This window comes from Typopeltis vanoorti, chromosome 5 (genome assembly GCF_054136105.1).
Source record: "Typopeltis vanoorti isolate ZY-2024b chromosome 5, IOZ_Tvanoo_1.0, whole genome shotgun sequence".
Lineage (NCBI taxonomy): Eukaryota > Metazoa > Arthropoda > Arachnida > Uropygi > Thelyphonidae > Typopeltis > Typopeltis vanoorti.
Window position 1 is genome coordinate 11686218 of NC_143553.1, and position 25495 is coordinate 11711712.

The 25495-nt window shown below is 34.0% G+C and overlaps 1 protein-coding gene across 2 annotated transcripts in view; it reads right to left on the minus strand.

The window, feature by feature from the left end:
* The window catches only part of LOC150106226 (gamma-tubulin complex component 6-like), a 909633-nt gene that overhangs the window by 213333 nt on the left and 670805 nt on the right, over positions 1-25495 (minus strand). For both annotated transcript variants that reach the window (XM_090392253.1, XM_090392252.1), the window contains one exon: positions 15508-15649. In XM_090392253.1, the coding sequence (XP_090248379.1) occupies positions 15508-15649 (142 nt within the window). The remainder of the gene's footprint in view (positions 1-15507; positions 15650-25495) is intronic.

Below are 25495 nucleotides of genomic sequence, written 5' to 3' on the forward strand. Positions count from 1 at the left end.
AAATTTAGGGGACACATCGCCAAAATTGTGAAGACAACACAAAGACTTCTGGGAATGATGCGGAGGAGACTGACATGTAGAAGTAGGGAGATACTTGTTCCATTGTATAAGGCTTTGATTAGGCCACACATGGACTATTGTGCCCAGATTTGGTCACCTGGTTTTCAGAAGGATGAAGAGATGTTGGAAAGGGTCCAAAGGCGACTGACTAAGGTAGTTTCTGACCTCTGGAATGTCGAGTATGAGGAAAGATTGAAAAGATGTAATTTGCAGAGTCTAGTTGGGAGAAGGAAGAGGGGAGATATGATAGAGACCTACAAGTTGGTAAGGGGTTGTTATAGGATCAATGGTGGAGAAGTTCTACAGAGAATAGTGGGAGATCAGGGGAGAACCAGAGGTCATGCCTGGAAATTGTATAAAGAGGGTGTGAGTAGGGGAGTGAGAAGCAGGTTTTTTTCGTGCAGAGTTGTGAATGATTGGAATGCCTTGCCTGAGAGTGTGGTGTCTGCAAGGAGTTTGAATGTGTTTAAGACCCGGTATGATGAGATGTGTGTGAGATAAAAGGACCTCCTAGATGAGTCTTTGACTCCATGAGGTCTTGTTTGATAATAATAATAATAACTATTTGCCATTATTATTAGCTTTGCTCTTTTCTTCAAATTTTCCCAAAATATTTTTGTATGTCTGACAATCATTTCCTACTCAGCTATTTAGACCCCTAACATGACCAACTTTTCCTTTTTCATTGTGTCAGTTGCTTTTTCTAAAGCATCAAAAAATGCTTCCACTTATACCTTAGTAGAATCTTCTGTGGAACCATAGGCACAAATAAGTCTTATTGTTCAATTCTCCATTCTCATATTTGCCCAGATTACTGTACTTGAGACTGACTGCTATTCAAGAAGATTAGCCTTGTATTTTGTGTTGAATACTATGGCTACTCTTTCTTTTCCTTGATTTTCATTTCCTGAATATAACATTTTGTATTTATTGCTCAGAAAGATCTCACCAGTTTTTGTCTTTTCTGTTCAGTCACCCCTATTATGTTGATCTGGTACTTATCTAATTCTTCAGCTAGCTCCATTTCTTTGCCATTCTTTTCCACAAAATGATTAGTAGTAGTACCATGGTTAGAGTGTGTTTTTTTTTCATTTTAAATTAAATAGGAAATATTCTATTTTGTCCAGCTTGCAGGTTTTTGCCACGGGTGAGCAGGCAGTCATTTCTGTCAAGCCCTGATCATGATTACTTAGCAGAACTTGAAATATGCAAACAATCAGAGAGTGAGATTCAGATAGTGTCTTTCAGTTGACATATTTCCAGGAAGAGACTATTTAAATCTACCTGAATGGTGTAAGCGAGTTCGATTCTGGCTAGTGTCAATGGCATGGCAAATGAGGCAAGATATATCAGATTTCTAAGTATCTAAGTATTTGATGCAATTTTGACATTCTTGAATTCTAATTTTAGCAAAATATATACTATACAAAGAAAGGTATGGTAATTGATCTTTGGTGAATGGCAGAAAAGAGGACCATTTCTGAATAGCCTGAAAATAGTGTGTAGATTAAGTTTTTGAAGAATCGGTGCTATTCATTTTGGCATTTTTTAAAGGAGAGTTTATGGAAAACTATTTAAACACGTGATTGTAGTGAATAAAAAAAAATAAAAACATTAAATATCATTAAGATTGCTAGTTATCAAGGATTCTTTGAATGAAGGTTCAGTCATATCCATTAGCAACTACATTGATTTTTATTCTTCTGCTTAGTTCTTTTAACAAAAGGTAGTTGGCAATGAGCCTGCCTGCTAGTGAGCTGCTCGAGTCCACACCATTCATGAAGGAGTGCTGCAATTGCGAGGACAAGGTGCAATGCATAACATTACATTTTTGAAAGGACTATGTGAATGAGTGATGGAACTGAATGTGGCACTGGACAACATGAGACAGGGTCAGGAGGGAGTTGGGGTATTGTGGTGGCCTCGTTGGCATTCGACAAATATTTCCTCCATGATCTCCATTATGTTTTTGGGTAGTGTCTGTTGGTCTGCACAGCAATTCACATTGCTATGTTTGGTGCAAGCACTGGGCGAGCGTCTTCTGGTGTTCTATTTCGAATTAACGAGTTTGATGACCAAGCGCCAAGATTTTGATGAAGTTGAAGCCAATTCTTGTGCAGTTCATCTGCACAGGATGGAGATGAGGTGAAACGCTCCTCAGTATGAGGTCAGAATGATACTGGTACCTGCAGTGTAGCATACCGTTGGAGACGGAGCACTGCGATTGCAAAGCAGTCAAAACCAAGCAAACCATGGTGCCGCAGCATTGCATTCATTCATCTGAGTGCTACCAGGTTGTGCAGAAAGAATGATGTAGAGTTTGTAGACCTGTGGAATGGCTTGAGTGTGATAGGTGAAAGATCTGTGCAATACTGATGAACCACACTTAAATGCATTTGGAGTTATAGTAGGTGTAAAGAGAGTTTTGTTCACTGCAAGTGTGGAAGCACAAAGTCAGAAATTGGAATGAAGGAATAAAATGAGAAGTTGGTTTGACATCTATACACGGTTCAATTCCAAATATATCAAGCCAATTTCTCATTTTCTTCCTTCATTCCAACTTCCTCTATTCTTTGGAACAGCCTTTCCCATCCCATTCTTCCCATTGTGTATAACCCTAAGCTTAGCATATTTTTACGGCTGCTCATATATTTTCACGATTTGGGAAGACAAAGGAATGGTAGCAGCCAGTTCAGTGGCCCATGAAAGTAACTATAAAACAGAATGCCTATAAGAAAGTGAATGGAGGGAGTGTTCACTGACATGGGATTCCTGCAGGTTCTACAGAGTACAATTCCCCTGATTGTTTACAGATGGAAAGAAAGAGAAGCATGTTGAACGGGTTTACAATTAGATTGTAGACCGGATATGGTGCAGCTGTTACTGTGTTATGATAAGCTAACGGAGAAATTCAGGAATGATGAATGCTGCAGTTCTGTGAAAAAGTGTCCCCTATCTGTTGGGGGAGAAGGAGCAGAAACAGGTGGTCTGTAAGTTACTTGTTAATATAAATCTCTGAGTGTGAGAGAGATGTCATTTTCTTTTTTTATAATAAAAATTCCACCTACTAATGGTTATAAATCTATAGTATTTTAATATTTAAAGAAGGGATATTAAATACCTGTTCAAGTGACAGCTTATGAGAGTGCAATTTTAGGTATCAGAGTAGCGTTGCTCCATGTTTAGTACTACTTAGATGAATGGGCTTTGTGCAGAATCCTGTATATTCATCTTCCATTTATTTGTGCATTTGATTAAGGCTTCACTAATCTAACAGTGGAACCTCCATAGCTCAGTTAGTATAGACAAGCCCTTGGATTAGAAAGACCAGTATTTGAATCCTGTTGGTGACAAGAAGAACCTTTATCAAGTGTTTTTAATCAAATGGTGAGTTAGCTAGTTTTGTATGGAGATGGACAGTTTTTTTCTCCCAGAGACTTGGGTTTTTTGTCTCTCAAAATAGGCAAACCAGCTCCTATGAACACATATATCTATTGATATAGGATACTAAGTGGGAGATGGAAGAGATTAGAGGGTCACCATTTATTTTTCCACTGCACATTATGGATCCATAACATTCAACCTCCTGGATGGAGATGACACTTGAAAATACAGGAAACCAACGCATATTGGTAAATATATTAATGCTGCTTCTCATCATCGTCCATGGCAGAAATATGGTGTGATTAAAACCTTAGTTAACTGTGCACATTATCTATGTTCTACTGATTCTCTTTTAAATAATGAACTGTCATTTATCAAAACTACTTTCATCACTAATGGTTATAATACAAAAATAATTAATAATTATAGCCTTCAGCATATACTAATGATTTTCATCATCCATATATACTGAAGGCTATAATTATTATACTAGCTAACATACTCATGACTTTCATCATGAGTATATTAGCTAGAAATGATAACAGAATTAATTATAAGGGCTATGATAACAAGCAATTCAATGTGCAGGCTGTGTAGAAAGATTATTTGAAATATTATTGCACTTGAATGCAATTAGTATCAGGGGTCTGTAGAAATTATTTATTAAAGAGATAAATAATATGGAGAAAAACTATATTATAATGGGAGGAATGGTAAGAATCAGTGTGTAAGAGTGATTAAGTTATGAAACTATATTAATGATACAAATATGCTTAATAATGGTAACGATTATAATAAAAATATGACTGTGTGTTTCTTCGATTTGAACTCATTAAGTGTATGTAGTTTATATAAGTGAAGCATTAGATATGAAATATTAAAGTTCTCCAAATAGGCCATACATACTACAGAGTAGAGTATTAAAAAAAGCATGGAAGTAACTTATGTCTGTGCACAAATGGGAATATCTAGATTGCATATTATATGGCTTCAGATAACTGGCATAGTGAGATCTAGCTCTCAGAAGGAGAAGTACTAGCCAATACTGAGTGTAAAGAGTATAGTACACTATTTTTAGGAAGGATAGACAAGATAGGAGAAGAGGAAGTGTGTTGCTGATGACACTGGATGATTTGAGTGCAGTTAGGGTAGAAAGCAATGAATACAATATTAGTAACAGTTTTCCCTGTAATGAGTTTGAAGTGTGGTGGAGTGTTGCTATAGATCTAGTGGATTGGTTGCTAGATGAAATGCACTGCCAAATAAACCTACTAGATGAGTAATCAGCATGGATGATTTTAATCATCCAAACATCAATTTGGAAGCAATGAAATTTCACAAAAAGAATGAAGCCATATTTATTGAACTATTACATGAAAACCTCCTTAAGAAGGTTTGCATGTGATAGAAGGAACTCATGGTCAGAAAGTATCGAACTTAATTACAGTATCAGAGGAGGTTTCAGTAAAAGAAGACTTTTCTGCCTCTGGTTGAGGACAGTTAGTCCCTTTTTGGGATGGTGCACAGCAGTAAATTGTACCAGCATATTTATTAACAGTGACACATGATACGGATGTGGTATCATTTTAATTTTCAATTTTCCTGCTCGCAATGGATGCATGCCTGCACCTATTGTTTTACAAAAAAAGCATGGTGAGTGATTATGGTGTACTAACCTGAAAATTGTGACCAGCAGAAGAGAATATTAGGTTCGGTCACATGATATTGGTTTGCTAGATGAGAAGGATATAGGTCAGTGGTGTTCAACCCGTTGAACATGATCGACAGGTCGATCTCGGAGCGATTTTTGGTCAATCTCTTGTTTATTCCTCCTTAATTACAAATTTAATTAAAACTGAAAACATAATATTTTATTTATATTATTTTGAATTATTTTTTAATTGTCTTTAAGTGTATTGCTATTGTTTATTTATTTTTTGTTAAAATTGGCAAATCAGTAATTTCCTTATAAGTCCGGGTAAATGAATTAATTTGGATCAGTGGAAGTCAAACAGCGAGCAGAGTGAATACAATTATAAGCAAAGCACATCGTATGCATTTCGTTTATAATTGTGTTACTAGTAACTACATCACACACTTACCATTACCCACTGTTAGAATTTCAGTTGCTCTAAATTTATCGTTGGATTTACCATTATTTTGTTCGTTAGTTGATAAGTTGTAAACATTTTTTATTTTAATAAAATATTTAAAAGTTATTATTTTTTAATTTGAGGATAATCATGAGTGTATCAAAGAAATCGAAGACGTATCATTTTCACAAGGAATGGATTATTTCTTTACAATCTTCTTCTGCTTCTTTACAAATCAAACAACAACACTTTCCATTTACAATGGTAAATGGAAAGTGTTGTTGTTTGATTTGTAGCAATTTGTAGCATCTATAGCAATTCCAAAAAAAAGTAATATTGAGAGACATTTTTGATCACTACATGCAAAATATGATGAAATTTTCCCCAAAATTCTGAAATACGTGAATCAAAAATTATAAATTTAAAGGCAGCAACAAAATATGATTTCAAAAGTAATAAATAAACCAATATCAGTCACTATTGCATCTTTGAAAGCGTGTCATATATTAGCAAAAGCAAAAAATCCTTTTACTGATAATAAAGAATCATTTCTTGCAGCAGCAGAATCTTTATTTTCTGATTTTAAAAATAAAAATTAAATCATTTGGAATATTAAAGATTTACAACTTTCCAGAACAACGGTTATGAGAAGAGTTGAAATTTTAAGTGCCGATTTGAATACTCAATTAATGTCAGACATTCACCAGTGTGTTGCGTTTTCATTACAATTTGATGAATCAAACGACTTCACTGATACTGCTCAGTTAATGGTATTTCAAGATTATTCAAGTAACGAAGAACTTTGAAATTTGTACCATTATTGGGAAGGACTAGGGGAGAAGACATTTTTTCAGCATTTGATGAATTACAAACTTCCGCTTTTTAAACTTGCGTCTATTACTACTGATAGTTCTCCTGCAATGATAGGTAATAAATCAGGCTTCATTTCATTATGTAAAAACGATGACAAATATCCAGATATTTTAACGTAACACTGTATTATCCACCAACAAGTACTGTGTAGTAAAAGATTAAACACAAAAGATGTTTTGGATATTACATTTAAAATTGTAAATTCTGTTTCTTAGATGATGATAGGGAACTTCTGTTGTACAATAATGTTTGCTGGCTCAGCAAAGTCAACTTTTAGAAAGATTTCTTGTATTAATTAATGATATAAAAATTTTTCTTGATGAAAAGGGAGATATTTATCCACAATTGAGTGATAAAAGATGGTTGTTACACTTATTTTTAGTAGATTTCTGTGCAAAATTAAGCAATTTAAATTTAGAGTTACAAGGTAGAGATAAAAATTTAATTGACATGTTAAGTTCAATGAAAAGTTTCCAACAATACTTACTTTTATTAAAGAAATATATAAATGACTGTGAATTTAGACATCTCCCATATTTATTAAAATTTTTTGAACAAAATCAAGAAATGCTTCACTGTGATTTAAAAGAATTTATTTGTGAAATAGAATTAGTTGAGGAAGAAATAAATTCAGGATTTAAAGATTTTAATAAAACTGAAATGATTGTATCTTTTATCAATAATCCATTTCAAGAAAACTTGAACATCACAGAAATTTCAAATAAAATTAGTGGGTTGTTTGATATAAACCAAGCTGAGGTAGAACTTGAGATAATAAACATTCAGAATAGTTTGCATTTAAAATCAATAAACAATGAAGTCATTTGGAAGTATACACATGAAAAAATTTCCAATATTAACTGATATTGTGCGAAAAATTCTGTTGTGTTTCGGATCGACATACTTGCCAGATTCCGCTTTTTCAAATATGAACATCATAAAAAATAAATTAAGAAACCAAATTACAAATGATCACTTGGATGATTGTCTGCGATTGGCCACTTCTTCATATCAACTTGACTATGAAAATATTGCGAGGTCCAAACAATGCCAAGTTTCACATTAACTTTTTCTTTAAATCAAAAAACAACAGATTGATTACAAACTCACAAGTTACAGGAAATGCAACTTGTGAGTTTGTAATCAATCTGTTGTTTTTTCTAACTTTGGTTTTCCAAAATAGAGAAATAAATATTTTATTCCAATATATTTGTTTTATTTGTTGTATTAAAATAATTAAACGTGATAAATAAATTTTTAAATACAAAGTTTTTAGGTTGGGAGAGTGGGCACATTTAACTGCAAGTTGTGCATAATCAGATATCAGGTTGGGGGGAACGTGATCTATATAAGAGAGTAGATCGCCGAATAACTTAGTATAGAAAAGTAGCTTGCATAGTTAAAAAGGTTGAACACCACTGATATTAGGTAGTGAATGGGAATTACTTAAAATATACATGAATGTTGGAATATGTCCTTAGAGTTTGAATAATAAACAGGATGGCAATGAAATGGATGTACAACCTTATTAAGCAAGCGATTCTTATGAAAAATGATGTTGGGGAAGGAATGCATTGTGCATGAGGATGATATCAGTTATAGAAATTATAAGATGGCCAGAACAGTTAAAATTATTGTACAGAAAGCTAAGTATAAATATGAAAATAAACTAGTGCTCTGCAAGCTAAACACAAACTAAAAGAAATTCTATCATTAGGTTACAAGTAAAAGAAAGAATGAATGTGAAAGAATAACTCTCCTCAATACAGATAGTATGTGGGTGGCAGATGCAGAAGGGTTTGTTCACTAATCAGTGCCCATTTTGCTAAAAGCTATTGGCTTGGTGGGTCCAGCATTGACACCTTGACACTGGAGAAAGAAACTCAGATGTATGAGCAGGTGGTACAACAGCTGTTGCATAAACTGAATATGAATTTGACAATAGTGATGATGGGATATCCGTCGACACTAAAAGAGTGTTCAGCTGAACTGGCTGTATAATTTAAGTCTCAGCACAGGGAGGATTCCACAGGAATGGAAAGAATGCATGATAAACCCCTTGCATAAAAGTGGTGCAAAGACTGATGTGTCTAACTATCAACCTATCAGTATCTCTGGAGTGGTGGTGAAGATTTTGGTGGTAAGAGATCATATTCAGAAATGTGTTGACAGAGAACCCATATTTTGCGATGAACAGCATGGGTTTACTAAGGGAAGGTCATGTTTGAGTAACTTGCTGACATTTTATAATAATATCAAGGATGACTTAGAAAAGGAGCATGGATACACCATGACAGTTTGGGATTTTCTAAAGCTATTGACAGGATTCAGCATGGAAGTTGGGGGATATGGAAATGGATTATAAACTAGCACTTTAGATAAGAGAATGCCTGTGTGACAGATATCAAAAAGTGATGTATGAGGGATATGAGTCTGTAAAATTTAAAGTGACCAGTGGTTCTTCAGGAATCAGTCCTTAGACTGATTAGTCCAGCAATTTATTATTTACATTAATGACATTGGAAATGATTTAACAGGTGACAAACAGCTATTTGCTGATGATACAAAGATAGACAGGTAATCAGGAATGCAACTGGGATGGAGTATTTTGCAGAATGATTTGAATAAGCTAGAATTGTGGGCATGTGAAAATAGCTATCAGTTCATGGTTAGTAAATGTAAAGTTATTACATAATATATAGTTATATAGCTATATATTACATATATAGGCATATTAAAATAAAAGAAACTAGCTACATTATGGATTTTGGAGTTGTAGTAGATAGGAAGTTGAAGATCAGGAACCATATAATAAAGAATGGGAATCGACTAAGAGGATAACTGCAATGCTGAAATGAACACTAACATGCAAGAATAAGGAAGTGATTTTTTTTCTTCTTACAAGGCTTTGATATGACCTAATCTGGACTATTGTGCACATAATTGGTCTCCTGGTTTCTTTCCGAGGTGATGCACATACAGGGGAAAGGATGCAGGGTTAAAGATGATATCACGAATGTTGAATGTAGTTTATGAGGGGAGACTGAGATTTGGACTGCTGACCCACTAACAAACAGGAGAAAAAGGGTAATATGATAAAGACCCTAAACTTTTGAAAGGGTGTCTTACAAGATACCAGTAGATGGAATTTTTCATTTTATGGAAAGCAGGGAGAGGACTTCTCATCTTCTTTCTTCCCTCCAAGGAAGTTGAGAATGAATGCAGTGAGGAATGGGGGTGAGAGCTAGATTTTCTTCCATAGAGTGCTACATGACTGGAATGTCTTGCCTCTAGAGGACTGTGAGTGCAGATAGTGTGAATGAATTCAGGAGAAAGTATGACATGGTGCGAGTGATAAGTGACCTTCAATGATCCCTGGAGGTCTCATGTGATAATAATAATATGACTGAGACATTTAAGTTGATGAGAGATATTTACTGGATGGACATTGGAACCATTTTGAAATGGCATAGAAGAAGGAATGTGTAGTACTTAAAAGTTATGCGAGAGAATGGTGAATAAGATGGCGAGATGCAACTTTATTATATGGAGAGTGACAAGTGCATGGAAGTATTGCCTGAGAGGGTGGTATGAGTGCAGACAGAGCAAATGAGTTTAAGGAATGATATGCAAACTTTGTCTGAAGCAGATCTCCCATGATAAGTTTCACAATTCCATGGAGGTCCTGAATAATAACACTTCCAAGTCGAACATGTCGCCATTCCTTATGCCAGCCTGGTTGGCTGGGTAATTAATGTACCCAGTCTTCAACCAATGGGACTGCAAGTTTGAATCCTGCCATGGGCATGGATATTTGTGAATGTCTTAGATGAGGGATGAATTTCATTACCTGGTGTAAGACTACTGCTCTGCTTATAGGAGAGCAGAAGTGGCTTGGTAAAAATTCCATATGTGTTCACTAGAGCAGGGTTTCTGTATTACACAAAAAATAAATTAATCATAACTTATTTTAACAGTATTAACAACACCAAATGAACTATTTTATAAAAAAAGATGTTTATTAACTTGCTTATATTTTGCTGGTTTTCAAACCAGCATCTTCAGAGCACAAAGCAGTTATAATGTTATAGTTTACATGTGACAATAAGTTAGTGAAACAATTCAAATTATTTTCAATTCAATTAATATACTGTTATATAGCTGTAATACTATTTTTGTCACAACATTAGCAAGCACCAAAATAGGACTTTAAATCTTTTGCTAATTACAATGTTTCACTTACTCATTGTCGCATGTACACTATAACATGCTGCTTTGTGCCCTGAAGATGCTGGTTTGAAATCCAGCGAAATATAGGTCAGTTAATAAAAATCTCTTTTTTTTTTAATAAAATAGTTCATTTGGTGTTATTAATACTGTTTAAATAAGTTATATAAGAACAGATGGAAGTAGAAGAGCAAATGGGATTAAGAAATAGCAGAAGCACAATAGATGCAATTTTTAAATTAAACAGATTAGCAGATCTTATGAGAGACAAAAATAAAAAACACTACTGCTGTTTTATCAACCTCAAACAAGCTTTAGACTCAATTAACAGAAGCAAACTCATTAATATTCTAGAAAACAGAGGGATTGACAAATACCTATTAAATTGTATCAAGAATTATTATTCAGAAACACAAGCAATAGTGAATTACAAAAACATAGAAACAGATCAAATAGCATTTAAAAAAGGAGTTATGCAAGGCTGTCCATTGTCACCATATTTATTCAACTTGTACATAAAAGAAGTAACAGATGTGTGAAAGCATAACTGTAAATGGAAGAAATATAACACATTTAAAGTATGCTGATGCATAGTTATCACTACAGCCAGCCAAGAAAAATTAGAAAATATCCTGACCAAGCTGCATCAAACAAGTAACAAATATGATATGAAAATCAATTTTAGTAAAACAAAACTAATGGTAAAAGGAAGAAAAAAGGAAGCAATCCAAATGAAAATAGGAAACAATAATATAGAACAAGTAAAGCAGTTCAATTACCTAGGATCAATGATCACTGAAGATCTAGACTATTTCGAAACCATCAAACACAGAACCAATAATGAATGGATAACAATTTAAAGACTACAAGAAATATGGAACAATAAAAGATTAAGCAAAGAACTAAAATTAAAGATATATAAAACAATGATAATTCCCACAGTACTGTATGGCTCAGAATGCTGGATCTTAAGGAAAAAAGAATCGGATAAACTCAATGCTTTTGAAATGAAATGTCTAAGAAAAATCAACTGAACAAACTGGACAGAAAGAAGAAGTCAGAGAACTTAACTTTAAAGACAATAATTATAGCACTGAAAAAGAGTCAACTAAGCTGGTTTGGACATGTTTCTAGAATGAACTCAGAAAGAATACCAAACATATTATTAAATGGTAGAATTGAAGGACAGCCCAGCAGAGGAAGACCAAGAATGAAATGAATTGACAACATTAAAGAAAGCACCACTTAAACTCCATAATAGAACTTCATAAAAAGCAGACAGAAAGAAATGGCAAAAATTCATCTTTAAGGAACTCAACCCACCATGAGCGGAAGAGAAGAAGAAATAAGTTATGAATAATGTTCGTTGCCTGTCTTGTCTATTACATTAAATTAATTAATATTAAAAATAATCTTAGTCCTCCATTGGCACTAATGTACCACAAGTTTATAACCTTTTGTGGATGTGAGTCATATAAAAAATTTGCATATTTTTATGCAAAATATGACTTATACATCTGGATGTCACCAAGACATAAGGTAAGGAGATGCAATCTTCATATCTGACTCTGAAGGTTTTTTTTTAAATGAATATACTTTTTTTTATAATACTTAAATAATATATAACAATAAATAACTGAACTCTGTTATTAAAAAAACTTCTTTGACTTTTCTGTTAATTGAAAAACTAAATGAACGAAAACGCGTAATTCTTTAGGCAAAATTTATCATCTTTGATTATTCTTTAATGACAGTTTAAATAGTATCTGATTCCATTTATTGAAATAAATGATTTTATCATTAGTCAGTTTGTAGTTTATTTGTATTTAACATTCAACCTGGCCTGCTGAGCAGATTTGAATTACACCAAGATATGAATATAGCTTGTAAAGTATCATGATTGCCTCTCTAGGAAAATCATTTCTGATTTTCTAATGAATGGTATATTATCCAGTAATGTAGAAAGATTTTTCACTTAGTTACAAAGTAAATTATCCTGATAAGAAATTATATTCTTGTTTAATCCTTTATTTGAGTGTAAACAAACAAAGCATACACACAGAGTACCTTGATCACTAGTATGCTTGTATATAAAGACTGTTGACTTCACATCAATTGCTTCAGTTGAGCTTTTGTTCATATACTTCAGGCGCAAACTTTGCTTACACTTGGATAAAGGATTAAACCAAATATATAATTGGTAGCATAGCCAAGTGAAAAAAACTTCCATCAGAAAACAATGTTTTAAAAACTTTTTTTTGGGAAATAATTTTAAAGGAACTGTTTGAAGAGAATATTGAATTCATTTTTCTCTTTAGTCACAACATCTATTATGATACATAAACCTCTGCTTTTTATGGTAGCAATCATTATTATTACTATTACCATCAGATCTGCATGGAGTCTAAAAGAGATCATGGAGTTCCACATGCCCACACAAAAACATCATCGATCCACAACTTAAATGAGTTTAAAGTTTCCACATTCACCACAGTTTCAGGCAATGCACCCTCTCATACAACTACTAAGGATGACTTCTTGTTTCACCCTTCTCTCTTCCTACTCTATGAAAAATCTCCTCACCAACTTATGTTTTGATCATAATGCTCTGCAAACTGCATTCTTGAATCTATCTTCATATCTCACATTCCAAAGATCCAATACCAACTTAGTAAATTTCCTCTAAATCCATCTCTCTAAGATATCCTCATCACCCCCCCCCAAAAATCAGGTGACTAGATCTGCACACAGTGGTCCATATGCAGCCTGATTGATGCTTTATACCAGAGAACTATAACTGTTTGATTTTATATAATAAGGTCTCAGTCCTCTTCAACACTGTCATAATCTGTTGTGATGTTCTCATAATTTTAGCAGTGCTACCCCTAAAATTTATCTTTGACTACCACTCCAGAGCTCTTATCATCATCTCCTTCAAAATTTTTCCATTAACTGTGTACTCTGCATTCCATTTTTGCCTACCAAATTTTTCAAGACATGACACTTTTCAAAATTAAACTGGCAGCTCCACTCACACAGTCTATTCACATCCTCCTGTCAAGCCACAACATTTGTTCTACTCCTGATAGTTCTTCCCAACTCTGCATCATCTGCAATAACTTCGTATCTTGGCCCAATATCATAAAAGGTAAACAATAACGAACCCAAAACCAGTTCCAGTTTTCCAATTTAGTTATTATCTTATCTGGCAACAATCTATCAAAGGCCACTGAAAAATGCAAGTATAGCAATGTATAAGCATTTGCCTTATCCGTAACCTTCCTTAAAAAACCTATGCTGACCATCAGAAAGAATATTGCTATTATTATGTAACACCTCCAGGGAGTCCAAAGACTCATCGAGGGAGAGAACCCACTCAGCCATCTCACTCCACCAACTGCAACTACCTTCATCATTTACTCCAACGATCTACTGCAGACCACCACCACTAGTATTTTCACAGACAATCACAAACATCCATGCCAATGGCAGGATTCGAACCCGCAGCCTTTTTTTTGGCTGGAGATCGGATATGCTAACCACTCGGACAACCAGGCCGGCAACCCAATTTTATTATATTACATTATTATTATATTATTTAATATATATTATTATATTATATATATATAATAAATAATAATAATAATAAATATAATAAAACAGGATTACAACATCTGTTGAAAAGATTACTGGAATCCTGTATCAATTATGGAATGAAAATTAACATAAGAAAAACAAAAGTAATGAAAATATCAAGGAAAGAGACAAAAATGTATATCAGAATAAATGGGGAAAAAATGAATCAAAAAGACATTTAAATATATAGGAAGTGTGATTAGCAGTGATGGAAGATGTAAAAGTGACATAAAAGCAAGAATAGTGATGGGAAGAGCTGCCTTTAATAGAAAATGGAATTTATTCAGAAATAAAATAGACAGAAACCTAAAGAAAATACTAATAAAATGTTATGTGTGGAGTGTTATCCTCTATGCAGCTGAAACTTGAACATTGAAGAAAGAAAAAATTAAGATTTTGGAAATTTATGAGATGTGGATTTGGAGAAAGATGGACAAAATCAAATGGACAGATAAAATAACTAATGAAGAGGTCTTACAAAGAGTAGTAAAAGAAGAAAGAAGTCTATTAAATAAGATAAAAAAGAAGAAAGGGAAACTGGATCAGACATATGAGAGAAAATGGAATCATCGGAGATGCCATTGAAGGAAAAATAAATGAAAGGAAACTGTCAATGTACACCGATGTGGTGACGAATTAGAGAGAAGAATTTTAGAGTCTAAGGAGATAGTTATTAACCCCGTCCATATTAATAACAACCTAAGCTACAGCCTACCAGACTCTCCCATCTCCACCATTCAATATTGGCATTCTCGAGACCTTATACATGTGCATGTGCATAATGATACAGTCAGAATTCATTCTTTTATTTAAACTCTAGCCTTTATTCTTTTCAGTGTTAGATACGTTACTCTGTGTTTTTAAAAACCAATTCCTTTAGATTGGTTACTGGTATTTATATGTTTATCTCACACCCAATGAAGTCTTGGTTTAGACGAAACTAGTAGTGTAATTAAAGTTTTTTTATTTAAACCTCGGTTTTAGTCATTAAAATTTTTTTAAATATGTATATATTATTATTATTATTATCAACCCAATTCTAATTCCGAGTCTTCAATAATCACTCCCACTGTTTTTTTTTCAATACAACGAAAGGGTTTAATAACAAAAATTGATTAAAAATAACATATTTGTAACTTTGTTTAATAAATATGCACTTTTAATATTTCAGTGGTATTAATCATCAACTTTTTTTTGCATTTAAGCTAAAATAAAAACAACACACAAACATTACCTTCTCAAAGAGTAAATGACTCAGTGTTTGCCCAAATTCTCCATCTTGAAAAAAGAAGAAATTTCGTAGCATTGTAAAATGATCATTAATGTTTAAGTCTAAGAGAAAGTAATCCACAACACACTTATTGACCAAAGATGTTCTATAAAAGTAGACAAAAAAAATAAATAAGTAAATAAAAATAAGAAATATGAATAAAGTTGTAAAAGAATTTTACATTAGAATGCATTTGTAATTGAGAATGTGTGTAAATTAAAAAAAAAAAATACAGAGTATGTACCAGAAATATTCTTATTCTTTGCTGATGTATTAATTAAAAATAATTAATATACCTAAAACTATGTCATATAACACAATATAAATCCCAATAAATAAATATCTAGGGGAATTTATTTCAATTTTTATTTTTATATTTATGGTAACTGTATATATGAGAGGCTGTTCAGTCTTTACCATACTAGTGTGTGAAAGGGCAGAAAGCTGAAGAGAAAGAAGATGCTTGTTAAAACTGAACCAGTACCCCTTCAGATGTGACACTTTAGGATATACATAAGAGGGAAGACAATTTTTTCAGAAGATGGCAGCAGAATGAATGAAGAGAAGTTTGGTTTGGAGGTTTGGAGTTGAACAGTTTCTACACATGTTTTAGTACACTTATGCTAGGCTATGTCATTTGAATGTTATTGAATAGGAGAGTACTTCCTTCATCACTTCTGAAGTAGATGAGCTCATTTTTGAAAATTTATCAACATTTGCAGGACACCAATTTAGTTTTTTTAAGGTAGCATGCTTATAAAAAAGAGTTCCTGAACTATCTCGGAGATGTACTTTCATAAAAACTGTCAACTTGACAATTACTTTGTCAGGTTGACAAGGTAGGAAATATGCCAATAAATGGAATGATGCAAAGATTTAATGAAGAAACAATAATGGAAAAACATTGATACAATTCTGTGCAAAAATTAAGTTAAAAATAAAGAATACATTTTATCAGTATAAAAAAAACAGCATCAAATATCTTTTGGAAACACAAGAGAGCAGGAATCAATAATAGATCATATTATATGTAACAACATAATACATCCATCAGAAATAGAAGATGTTAGAGTGCCAGCATCAGCAGAAATTGGAAGTGATCATAATCTGTTAATATGTAAACTAAGACTTTACAAGAAATGAGTGAAAATAAAATCAAAAGAAAACCAACACAATACCGAAATAAAATTTAAAGTGGAATTATTAAAAGAAGAAAGTATAAAAACATTATACTATAATAGATTAAAGCAAAAGTTTCAAGATAACCCATTAAGAAGCGAACAACATGTATAAGTGGTAATTAGTAAACGGAATTAACAACGCATATAAAGTATATTAATTAAAGGTAACTTTAATAAATAACTTCTATATTTCAGCAACGTCACGTTGCCATCTTCAAAGAAACCCTAGAGCTCATCCAAGCCAAGTTTCCTCCCGATATCTTAGCCCTATTTCAGTTCACAATGAACTCAGGCTATTTTTTAGCAAGGAAAGTTCTACAAACAGATAGAGGGGACAGACATGGGTTCACCACTTTCCCCACCCTTGGCCAATTTCTTTATGGAGACTTTTGAAGAGAAAGCCTTAAACTCTGCCCCACAAAAACCCACTATTTGGCTTCGTTACGTGGATGATGTGTTCGCTATTTGGCCATATGGCTCAGACTCACTCCACTCCTTCCTAACACACTTAAACAACCAACACCCCAGAGTCCAGTTCACCTTAGAAAAAGAGGAAAACAATACCCTCCCCTTCCTAGACACTTTAATCACCTGCCAGCTTGATGGATCTTTGGTTTTCTCTGTTTACAGAAAATCCACCCATACTGGCAGATACATTCACCAGCAATTCCCCCCCCCCCCCCCCAATCACAACAATATGGGGTTATAAAAACACTATATAACAGGGCAAAATTAATCTGCTCAGATGACAAGGCCCTAACTACTGAACTAAACCACATCCACAACACTTTCCTAGCCAATGGCTATAACCCCAAAAAAATCCAAAAAATACTCAAACCAGTAAACCACAACCCCCCCCCCCCCCCTCCACAATAAAGATTACACCAAATCTATCACCATCCCCTACATCCAGGGCACCTCTGAGAAAATAACCAATATCCTCAGAAAATATGACCTTACTTCTTGTTACAGACCATATAAAAGTTGGCATCCCTTATCCGCTCTACCAAAGACCAACCACTTCCCCTAGACTTACCTGGTGTATACCAGGTCCCTTGCAGCTGCAAATTGTCCTACTTTGGCCAAACAGGCAGAACAACAAATATCAAGACTACATCCGGTTTCACCAGTACAGCCGCTCTGGGCTGGCAGACCATGCCTTAGATATCCACCATAGAATTCGTTGGAAGAAAACAAAAATAATACACCACAGCAAGTTTAAATACGAAAGATTATTCAAGGAATCTTCAGCAGCTCTAAAAATAGTTCCTAACCTCAACAAATTTGGGTGCATGAAACTACCCCAAATTTGGGAGACTTACATTTTGAGAACTTCAGCCCAACTGCCAAGCCAACCAAATTAGCTCACCAGAGGGCACCATTAGGACTTTAGGAACAATATTAGTTTCTTGCTTTCTTCCTCATTTGCTTTTGTTAGCGCCTGCGTGTACATACCATATCTTTATGTTCCTGAAGATGGCAACGTGACGTTGCCGAAATATAGAAGTTATTTATTAAAGTTACCTTTAATTAATATACTTTATATGCGTTGTTAATTCCGTAAACTAATTACCAGTTATGTATGACCAACATATAAGCCTTGCTACTAGAACATGCATAAGATAACTGGAAAATTTTTAAAACAAATTTAATTGAAATAGCAACAGAAGTATTAGGGGTAAAAAAAAAAAGAACAACAAAATCAAGAAGATGGACTCCATGGTTTAATGAAGAAATTAAAATATTAACAAAAGAAAAGAAAGAAAAAATATCAAAAATATCTACAAATGAAAACAAAATATAACTGGAACAAATATAAAGAAATAAGAAATAAAGTTAATCAAAAGAAAATAGAAAGCAAAAATCAATTTTGGGAATCACATACAAAAGAACTTGAACATGATTTCTATGGTATACAGAAACAAATGTGGAGATTTATTAATACACAAAAGAAGGAAGAAGCAGAATATATCCCAATATTAAAAGTAGAAATAGAGGAATTAGAAAATTATTTTAAAACCCTTTATAACCAAACAGTTGAAACAAAAGCAGAACTAGGTAAACAAAAAATCAAGAAGAAAAAATAAATACAACAGAAAAACAAAAATTGAAACAACAGAAATTGAAAATGCAATTAAAAAATTTAAAAATAGAAAATCACCAGGTCTAGATAAATTCAATACTGAATTATTAAAGAATGGTAAAGAAATTATAATTCAGAGTTTAAATATATTATACAACCAAATAATAAATACAAAAAAGATACCAGTTAATGGAAGAAAAGTATAACAATGCCAATATTTTAAAAAGGAGATAAAAAAAAAAAAACAGAAAATTATAGAGGGATAAATTTATTAAATACCTCATTAAAAGTACTAACAAGAATCCTAAATAATAAAATAATAAAGGAAATTAATCTATTAGATGAACAACAAGGTTTCAGAGAAGATAGATAAAGGAGAGATGCAATATTCATAATCAGAAAATTGATAGAGAAAAAAATAGAATACAATAAGAAAATCTATTATTTATATGCTTTATAGACCAGGAAAAAGCATTTGACAGTATATTAATTCAAGATGTAATAGTAATATGCCTGCGCGGTTAGCCTAGTGGCTGTGCGCTTTGCAACCATATGCCTGGAAAAGGAGTGTACTAGGTTTGATTTCCGTTGGAGACATGAGGAGCTTAAGGATCTTCCTCAGCCATAGTCAAGTTAGCCAGTTTTGGGCATGGACAGTAGGGTTTTCACTCCCAGTTTATACTGGGGTTTTTCATCCCACAAAGCAGGAAACTGGCCTTGAGAACTCAACACTATGGACATAGGATACACCCGGGTGTAGGGCTGACCTTATCCTGTGAATGGTTTGAGGTCCGATAATTAATAAATTATTATTATTATTTGACACCTCCAGGGAGTCCAAAGACTCATCGAGGGAGGGCACCTGTCTCCACCACTCAATCCTCTAACTGACCACTACCACACCAATGCCATCTACTACCGACCACCACCACTAGTATTTCCACAGACAATCACAAACATCCATGCCCACGGCAGGATTCGAACCCACAGTCTTCTGGCTAGAGAGCGGATTTGCTAACCACTCGGCCAACCAGGCTGAGTCTTAATAAATCCTCGACACCGCAAGGTAAAAGGAAGATGAGATGACATGAGATAGAAATATTGCAGAGAAGAAAAGTAGCAGAAAACATAATATAAATAATTAAAGAAATATATGATAATAATAGCTGTATAATAAAAACACAAGGAAATATAAGTAAAGAGATACAAATTACTAATGGCATTAGACAAGGAGACAGTCCAACAATATTCAATATAACAATGGATGAAATAATACATAAAGTTAATAAAAAAATGGGAATTGTGATGAATGATGTGGAGGTGAATAGTCTATTACAGAACCTTAATGTGAATACATCTGTGGGATTGGATGGTATACCGGCATGGGTCTCGCGTAAAGCGGCTAAGGAATTATCAGTGCCCTTGATCATGTTGTTTAATCTAAGTCTCGGGTCTGGTTTAGTCCTGAAGGTGTGGAAAGAGGGGAAAATAGTTTCACTGCATAAAGGAGGATCCAAAAATACAGTTGCAAATTACCGACCAATCAGCATATCAGGAGTTGTTGTCAAGGTCTGTCTTAGAGAAAGTAGTCAAGGGAAAAATACAGGAATGGATTGATGAAAATGAGATACTGTACGGGAGACAGCATGTTTATTGTATGTATAATATATATATATATATATATATATATATATAAAGACCAGCATATTACTACTACTATCACTAGTAATATCGCTGGTATTACTAATGATATTAATATGCTGGTATTACTACCAGCCCTTCTAAATTCTTCAACATAGAGAAGTTTAGTTCGTGAATGAATAACGATTAAATTATAATATGTATGTTGATGAATTAGAACAATAATGCTCACTTGTATGCCGATGGCAAAAATGAGACTGGAATCGAATACGTGTAAGTATAAGTAAATAAGCAACTGCGCACGTGTTGCCATCTCGCTCCTGCTGCGCCGGCCGAGCGGGAACCACAGACATCTGTTTATTGGTAAATACATCATTTTGGCCTACTTGATTGGCTTCCGTAACTATTTTCACCTTGCTCCATCTTACAGGTCTTATTCATGTCACTGTTCATACGATTCACTCTTAATTGCGTTGTCATTCAGGATGGAGGTAATCCAAGTTAACCGAATTAAATATTACTGGTACAACGATGTCTTATATTTTTCTATCGACCCCTAATCATCCCCTCAGCCCGAATCGACCCCTAAAAATGTTATATCGACCCTTGGGAGTCGATATCGACCACTTTGGCAACCACTGATTTAATGTGGCAAAATGTAAGGTTATGCATTTTGGGGTGAAAAGATTAGCAGCAGTATACCACATTGGTGGAACTGTTACTTCAGGAGATTGATGAGGCCAGGGACTTGGGAGTGTTGGTGGGTAGGGAGATGAAGTTTAGGGGGCACATTGCAAAAAGTAGCTAAATCAGCTCATCAACTCACTTGGTTGTTGAAAAATACCTTGACGAGCAGAGACAAGCAAGTTATTGTACCTCTGTACCAAGCCTTGATAAGACCTCACCTTGACTACTGTGCCCAGATTTGATCACCTAGATTCCTTCTTGATGGGGAGGAGGTTGAGTGGATCCAGAGGCGAGTCACCAAGATGATAGCGGGTCTATGGAATGAACCATATGAGAACAGGTTGAAGATTTGTGGGTTGCAGAAATTGGTTGATAGGCGGAAGAGGGGAGATATGATTGAGACATTCAAATTGCTAAAAAGTTTCTACAGGATTAATTCAGAGGATATTTTTGAGATCAGGACTGGTGGTGGGAGAACTAGGGTACACCTATGGAAGCTGGGCAAGAGTGTGGTTAGCAGGGGTGTTAGAGCTGGGTTCTTTACTTTTAGAGTGGTAAATGAGTGGAATAAGTTGCCAGAGACTGTTGTGGGTGCCATGACAGTGAGTGAGTTCAAGGCAAGGTATGATAGATACTGTGAGAATGTCGTATAGTTGTGTGGACATGATGTTTAGGGCCTCCCTCGAGGAGTCTAAGGACTCCCTGGAGTCATCCGTAATAATAATAATAACATACAAAATACAGGAGTGAAAATAAAACTCAGCTACAAATATTACTACATACACATTTAATAAAGCAGCCAAACTGTATAATACGAAGATATCAAAAACTAAAACAAAATGTATGACAATATCACAAGAACCACAAAGATGCAAATTAGAATTGGGAGGTACTATTATTGAACAAATAACGAATTACAACTATTTAGGTATACAACTGAACTGGGAAGGAAGGCCATATCTAGAAGTCAGAGAACAAGTTGCAAAAGCTGCAAGAATATCAGGATACTTGAACAATAATTAAATCATAATAGGCTTGGAAATATATACGCGTTTACACAAGAATAATGTTTAATTTGCCAAATATTTCGGTCTGAATATTACAGACCATTTTCAGTGGCTACATAGGAATACTTTTAAAAAACAAGGTGGAATACGAACAATTGATCATTCACACATAGAACGAGTCACGTGATGTCATCTCACTCACAGCATCTATCTCATCTTTTTATTTTCTGTTAAACCATTAATTTGTTCTGTATTAATACCATCATTCACACTTTCTACATTCACGCCCTCACAGTTCTCTGGTACAACCTCGCCATTTCTTGTCATATCACTATTTTCTTCATTCTGAAGTTTGACAAAAATATCACACTCACGACCTGAAATACACTTTAATTCCTCATTTTCTACACACATTCGCTCCTTTATTATCATCTAACCATACACCAACCGCACTCTGCAAAGCATACATTTTGCAGATAGTACACTGAATAATCTCCTTTATATTACAGTTATTTGAATAAAGATGGCAAACCATTATTACTAGCCACCATTTTCCTTCTTATGGGAGCCAAAACCGTCAACTGCCTCTTCATGTTTTATTTTTATTTTTTCTTCGAGTTCTTTATCATCATCGTCGTCTTCTTATTCATTCTGCAGCATCATATTTATAATTTCAGCTTCTGATTCGATTTCGAATTCACTTTTGGTTCTACCTGTAATCCATTCCGTAACATCTGTTTGTGAAATTTTGACATCTGGATTTATATTTCAATTAAATTATGCACGTTTTTAATTTCCTCTTTTTGTGTATCACTGTAGTTATCTTGGTAAATTCTAGAAGGCGACGTTTTTACCATGATGCTCGAATTGCTTCAGGTTCTAGGGCTTCCCAAGCAAATGTGAACACACAAATCAAAATAGGCTTACACTATAACCGTACAATCGACAGTATGAAAAAAAAAAATACTGCACTTTAATAATAATAAAATAAATAATAATAGTTAAAACAATAATTATTAAATAAAAATAATAGTACATATTTTTAATAAGTAATAAATAAAACTTTTTTTCTTTCAAACCACAGTTCGGATTAGCGAGATACCACTGTATATAAAAAGCACGTTCCTTGTTACAACAGAAATTTTTCTTCTGGCAACACTGCATCTGGCCAATGTAATATATGTGTTTAGGAGACATCATGCCATGTTGAACTAGAAACAATTTGGTTGCTAAGGCGTTGTCAAGTGGCTAAACAGATATTATCTGTCAGTTGTCTATTATCCGCTTTAACCTTATTTTTTGACATGTGTTTTTGCTTTGTTTAAGTCGATTTAAGTAGTTATTTAATTTAATTTATTTCAATAGTTCTATTTTAAGTGTAAGATTTTCATTTATTAATCATATTTTAGTTTTATTAGTTCGATAATTTTATTAATATATTTTCTCCTTGCTCGATTAATTTTTGATGGTCAATAAAATAATTAAATACTGCCTTCATCCTGAGGACATGTCTTAGAGCTGTACTTTAAAAAAAACTTAAATTCAATCACTGTCTTTTTTACTCTTTAGATGACATCACCTAGAAAAAGAATATACCAGGAAGAGTTCCTTAATTATGGGTTTACACAAATAGAAGACAAAGGAATAATGAAACCACAGTATGTTGTCTGTTTGAAAGTACTGACTGCAGAATCTTTCAAAAAGAGTCAATTGAAGAAACACTTGGATAATTTGCACTTACATTTGTCTTCCAAACCACAGGAATACTTTGTAAATTTGGAAATGTCTGTCAAAAGACAAAGACTGGAAAGCAACTTGAGAGGTACATTCGATCAACGTTCCAGATCAAAGGCTAGCTTTGAAGTGGCCTGGTTGATTGCCCGAAACAAGAAACCATATACTATTGGTGAGGAATTGGTTAAACCAGCAGCTTTGAAAATGGCAGAGAATATGTGTGGTCAGAAAGAAGCCATGAAACTAAATTCAGTGCCCTTGTTTGAAAAAGTTGTGAAAGAAAGAATTTCTATTTTAGCAGAAAATGTGAGGGAACAAGTTATTTCTTGAATAAAAGAGAGTAAATGGTTTGCTATTCAGCTTGATGAGACTACAGATGTCAGTAGTAATTCGCAGCTGATGGTGTATGTTCGCTACAAAGGCTTACATGCAATTGAAGAGGAATTGTTTTGTTCTCCTCTCGAGTTGCGATCTCATGGAATTGATGTCTTCAATAAAGTTAATGAATACTTTAATAACATTAATTTAAAGTGGGAAGATTGCATGTTGATGGAGCTCCAGCTATGTTGGGTCATGTAAGTGGTTTTTCGGCTTTGGCGAGAGAGAGTAATCCAAAAATTGAAGTTAACCACTGTATGACTATTGCCAGGCACTGCTTGTGAAACATTTGGAACCTGCACTGGAAGCCACCATGCATGATGTTATCAAGGTTGTCAAAGGACATGCACTAAACACGCGACTCTTTCGTGAATTGTGTAAAGATGGTGAGGCTGAATATACAGACCTACTTTATCATATAGAAGTGAGGTGGCTCTCAAAACTGAACTTGAAATTTTTACGGTTGATCAAGAACATTTTCTCGCAGATAAGTTTACAAACTCCTCGTGAGTTGCACATCTTCCATATTTAGCTGATATTTTTGAGTATGTGAATGCATTGAACAAAGAATTGCAAGGAAAAAACATCAATATAATTTCAGCCAGAGAAAAGATTTCAGCATTTGGATCAAAGCTCTAATATTGGAGACAGAAAGCAGAACAAAACAAGATAGCTGCCTTTTCAAAGTTAGCTTTGTTTTTGGAAGATTATGAAAATATTACTTTTGACGACATCAAGGATACAGTTATAAGGCATCTTATAACTGTATCCTTGATGTCAGAGAACCACTCAAAGAGCAGTTCTTTGATTACTTTCCAGATCTTGATTCATATACTGTCAGTTGGGTTGTAAATCTCTTTAAATGTGAAATTGCTGATGTACCAGAAGACCCTCAAGGGTTGGCAGAGGCACTTCTTGATCTTCGATCCAATAATGAAGCACGTACTGAATTTGAAAACAAAGCAGATCCGTCATATTTTTGGATGTCAATAGCTGCAAAGGCTTTCAAAATTGCACATGAGGAGGCAGTCAAAAAGTTGCTGCCTTTTGCAACAACCTACCTTTGTGAACAAGGATTTTCCACTCTAATGAACATGAAAACAAAGCAGAGAAATCGACTGGACCCCGGAGACAGTATCCAAATTGCTCTGACATCAAAATGCCCCAATTATGATGTTATTGTATCAAAAATGAAACAACATCATTTCTCTAAAACCTGAAGTGAAAAAGTTTTCAAAGAA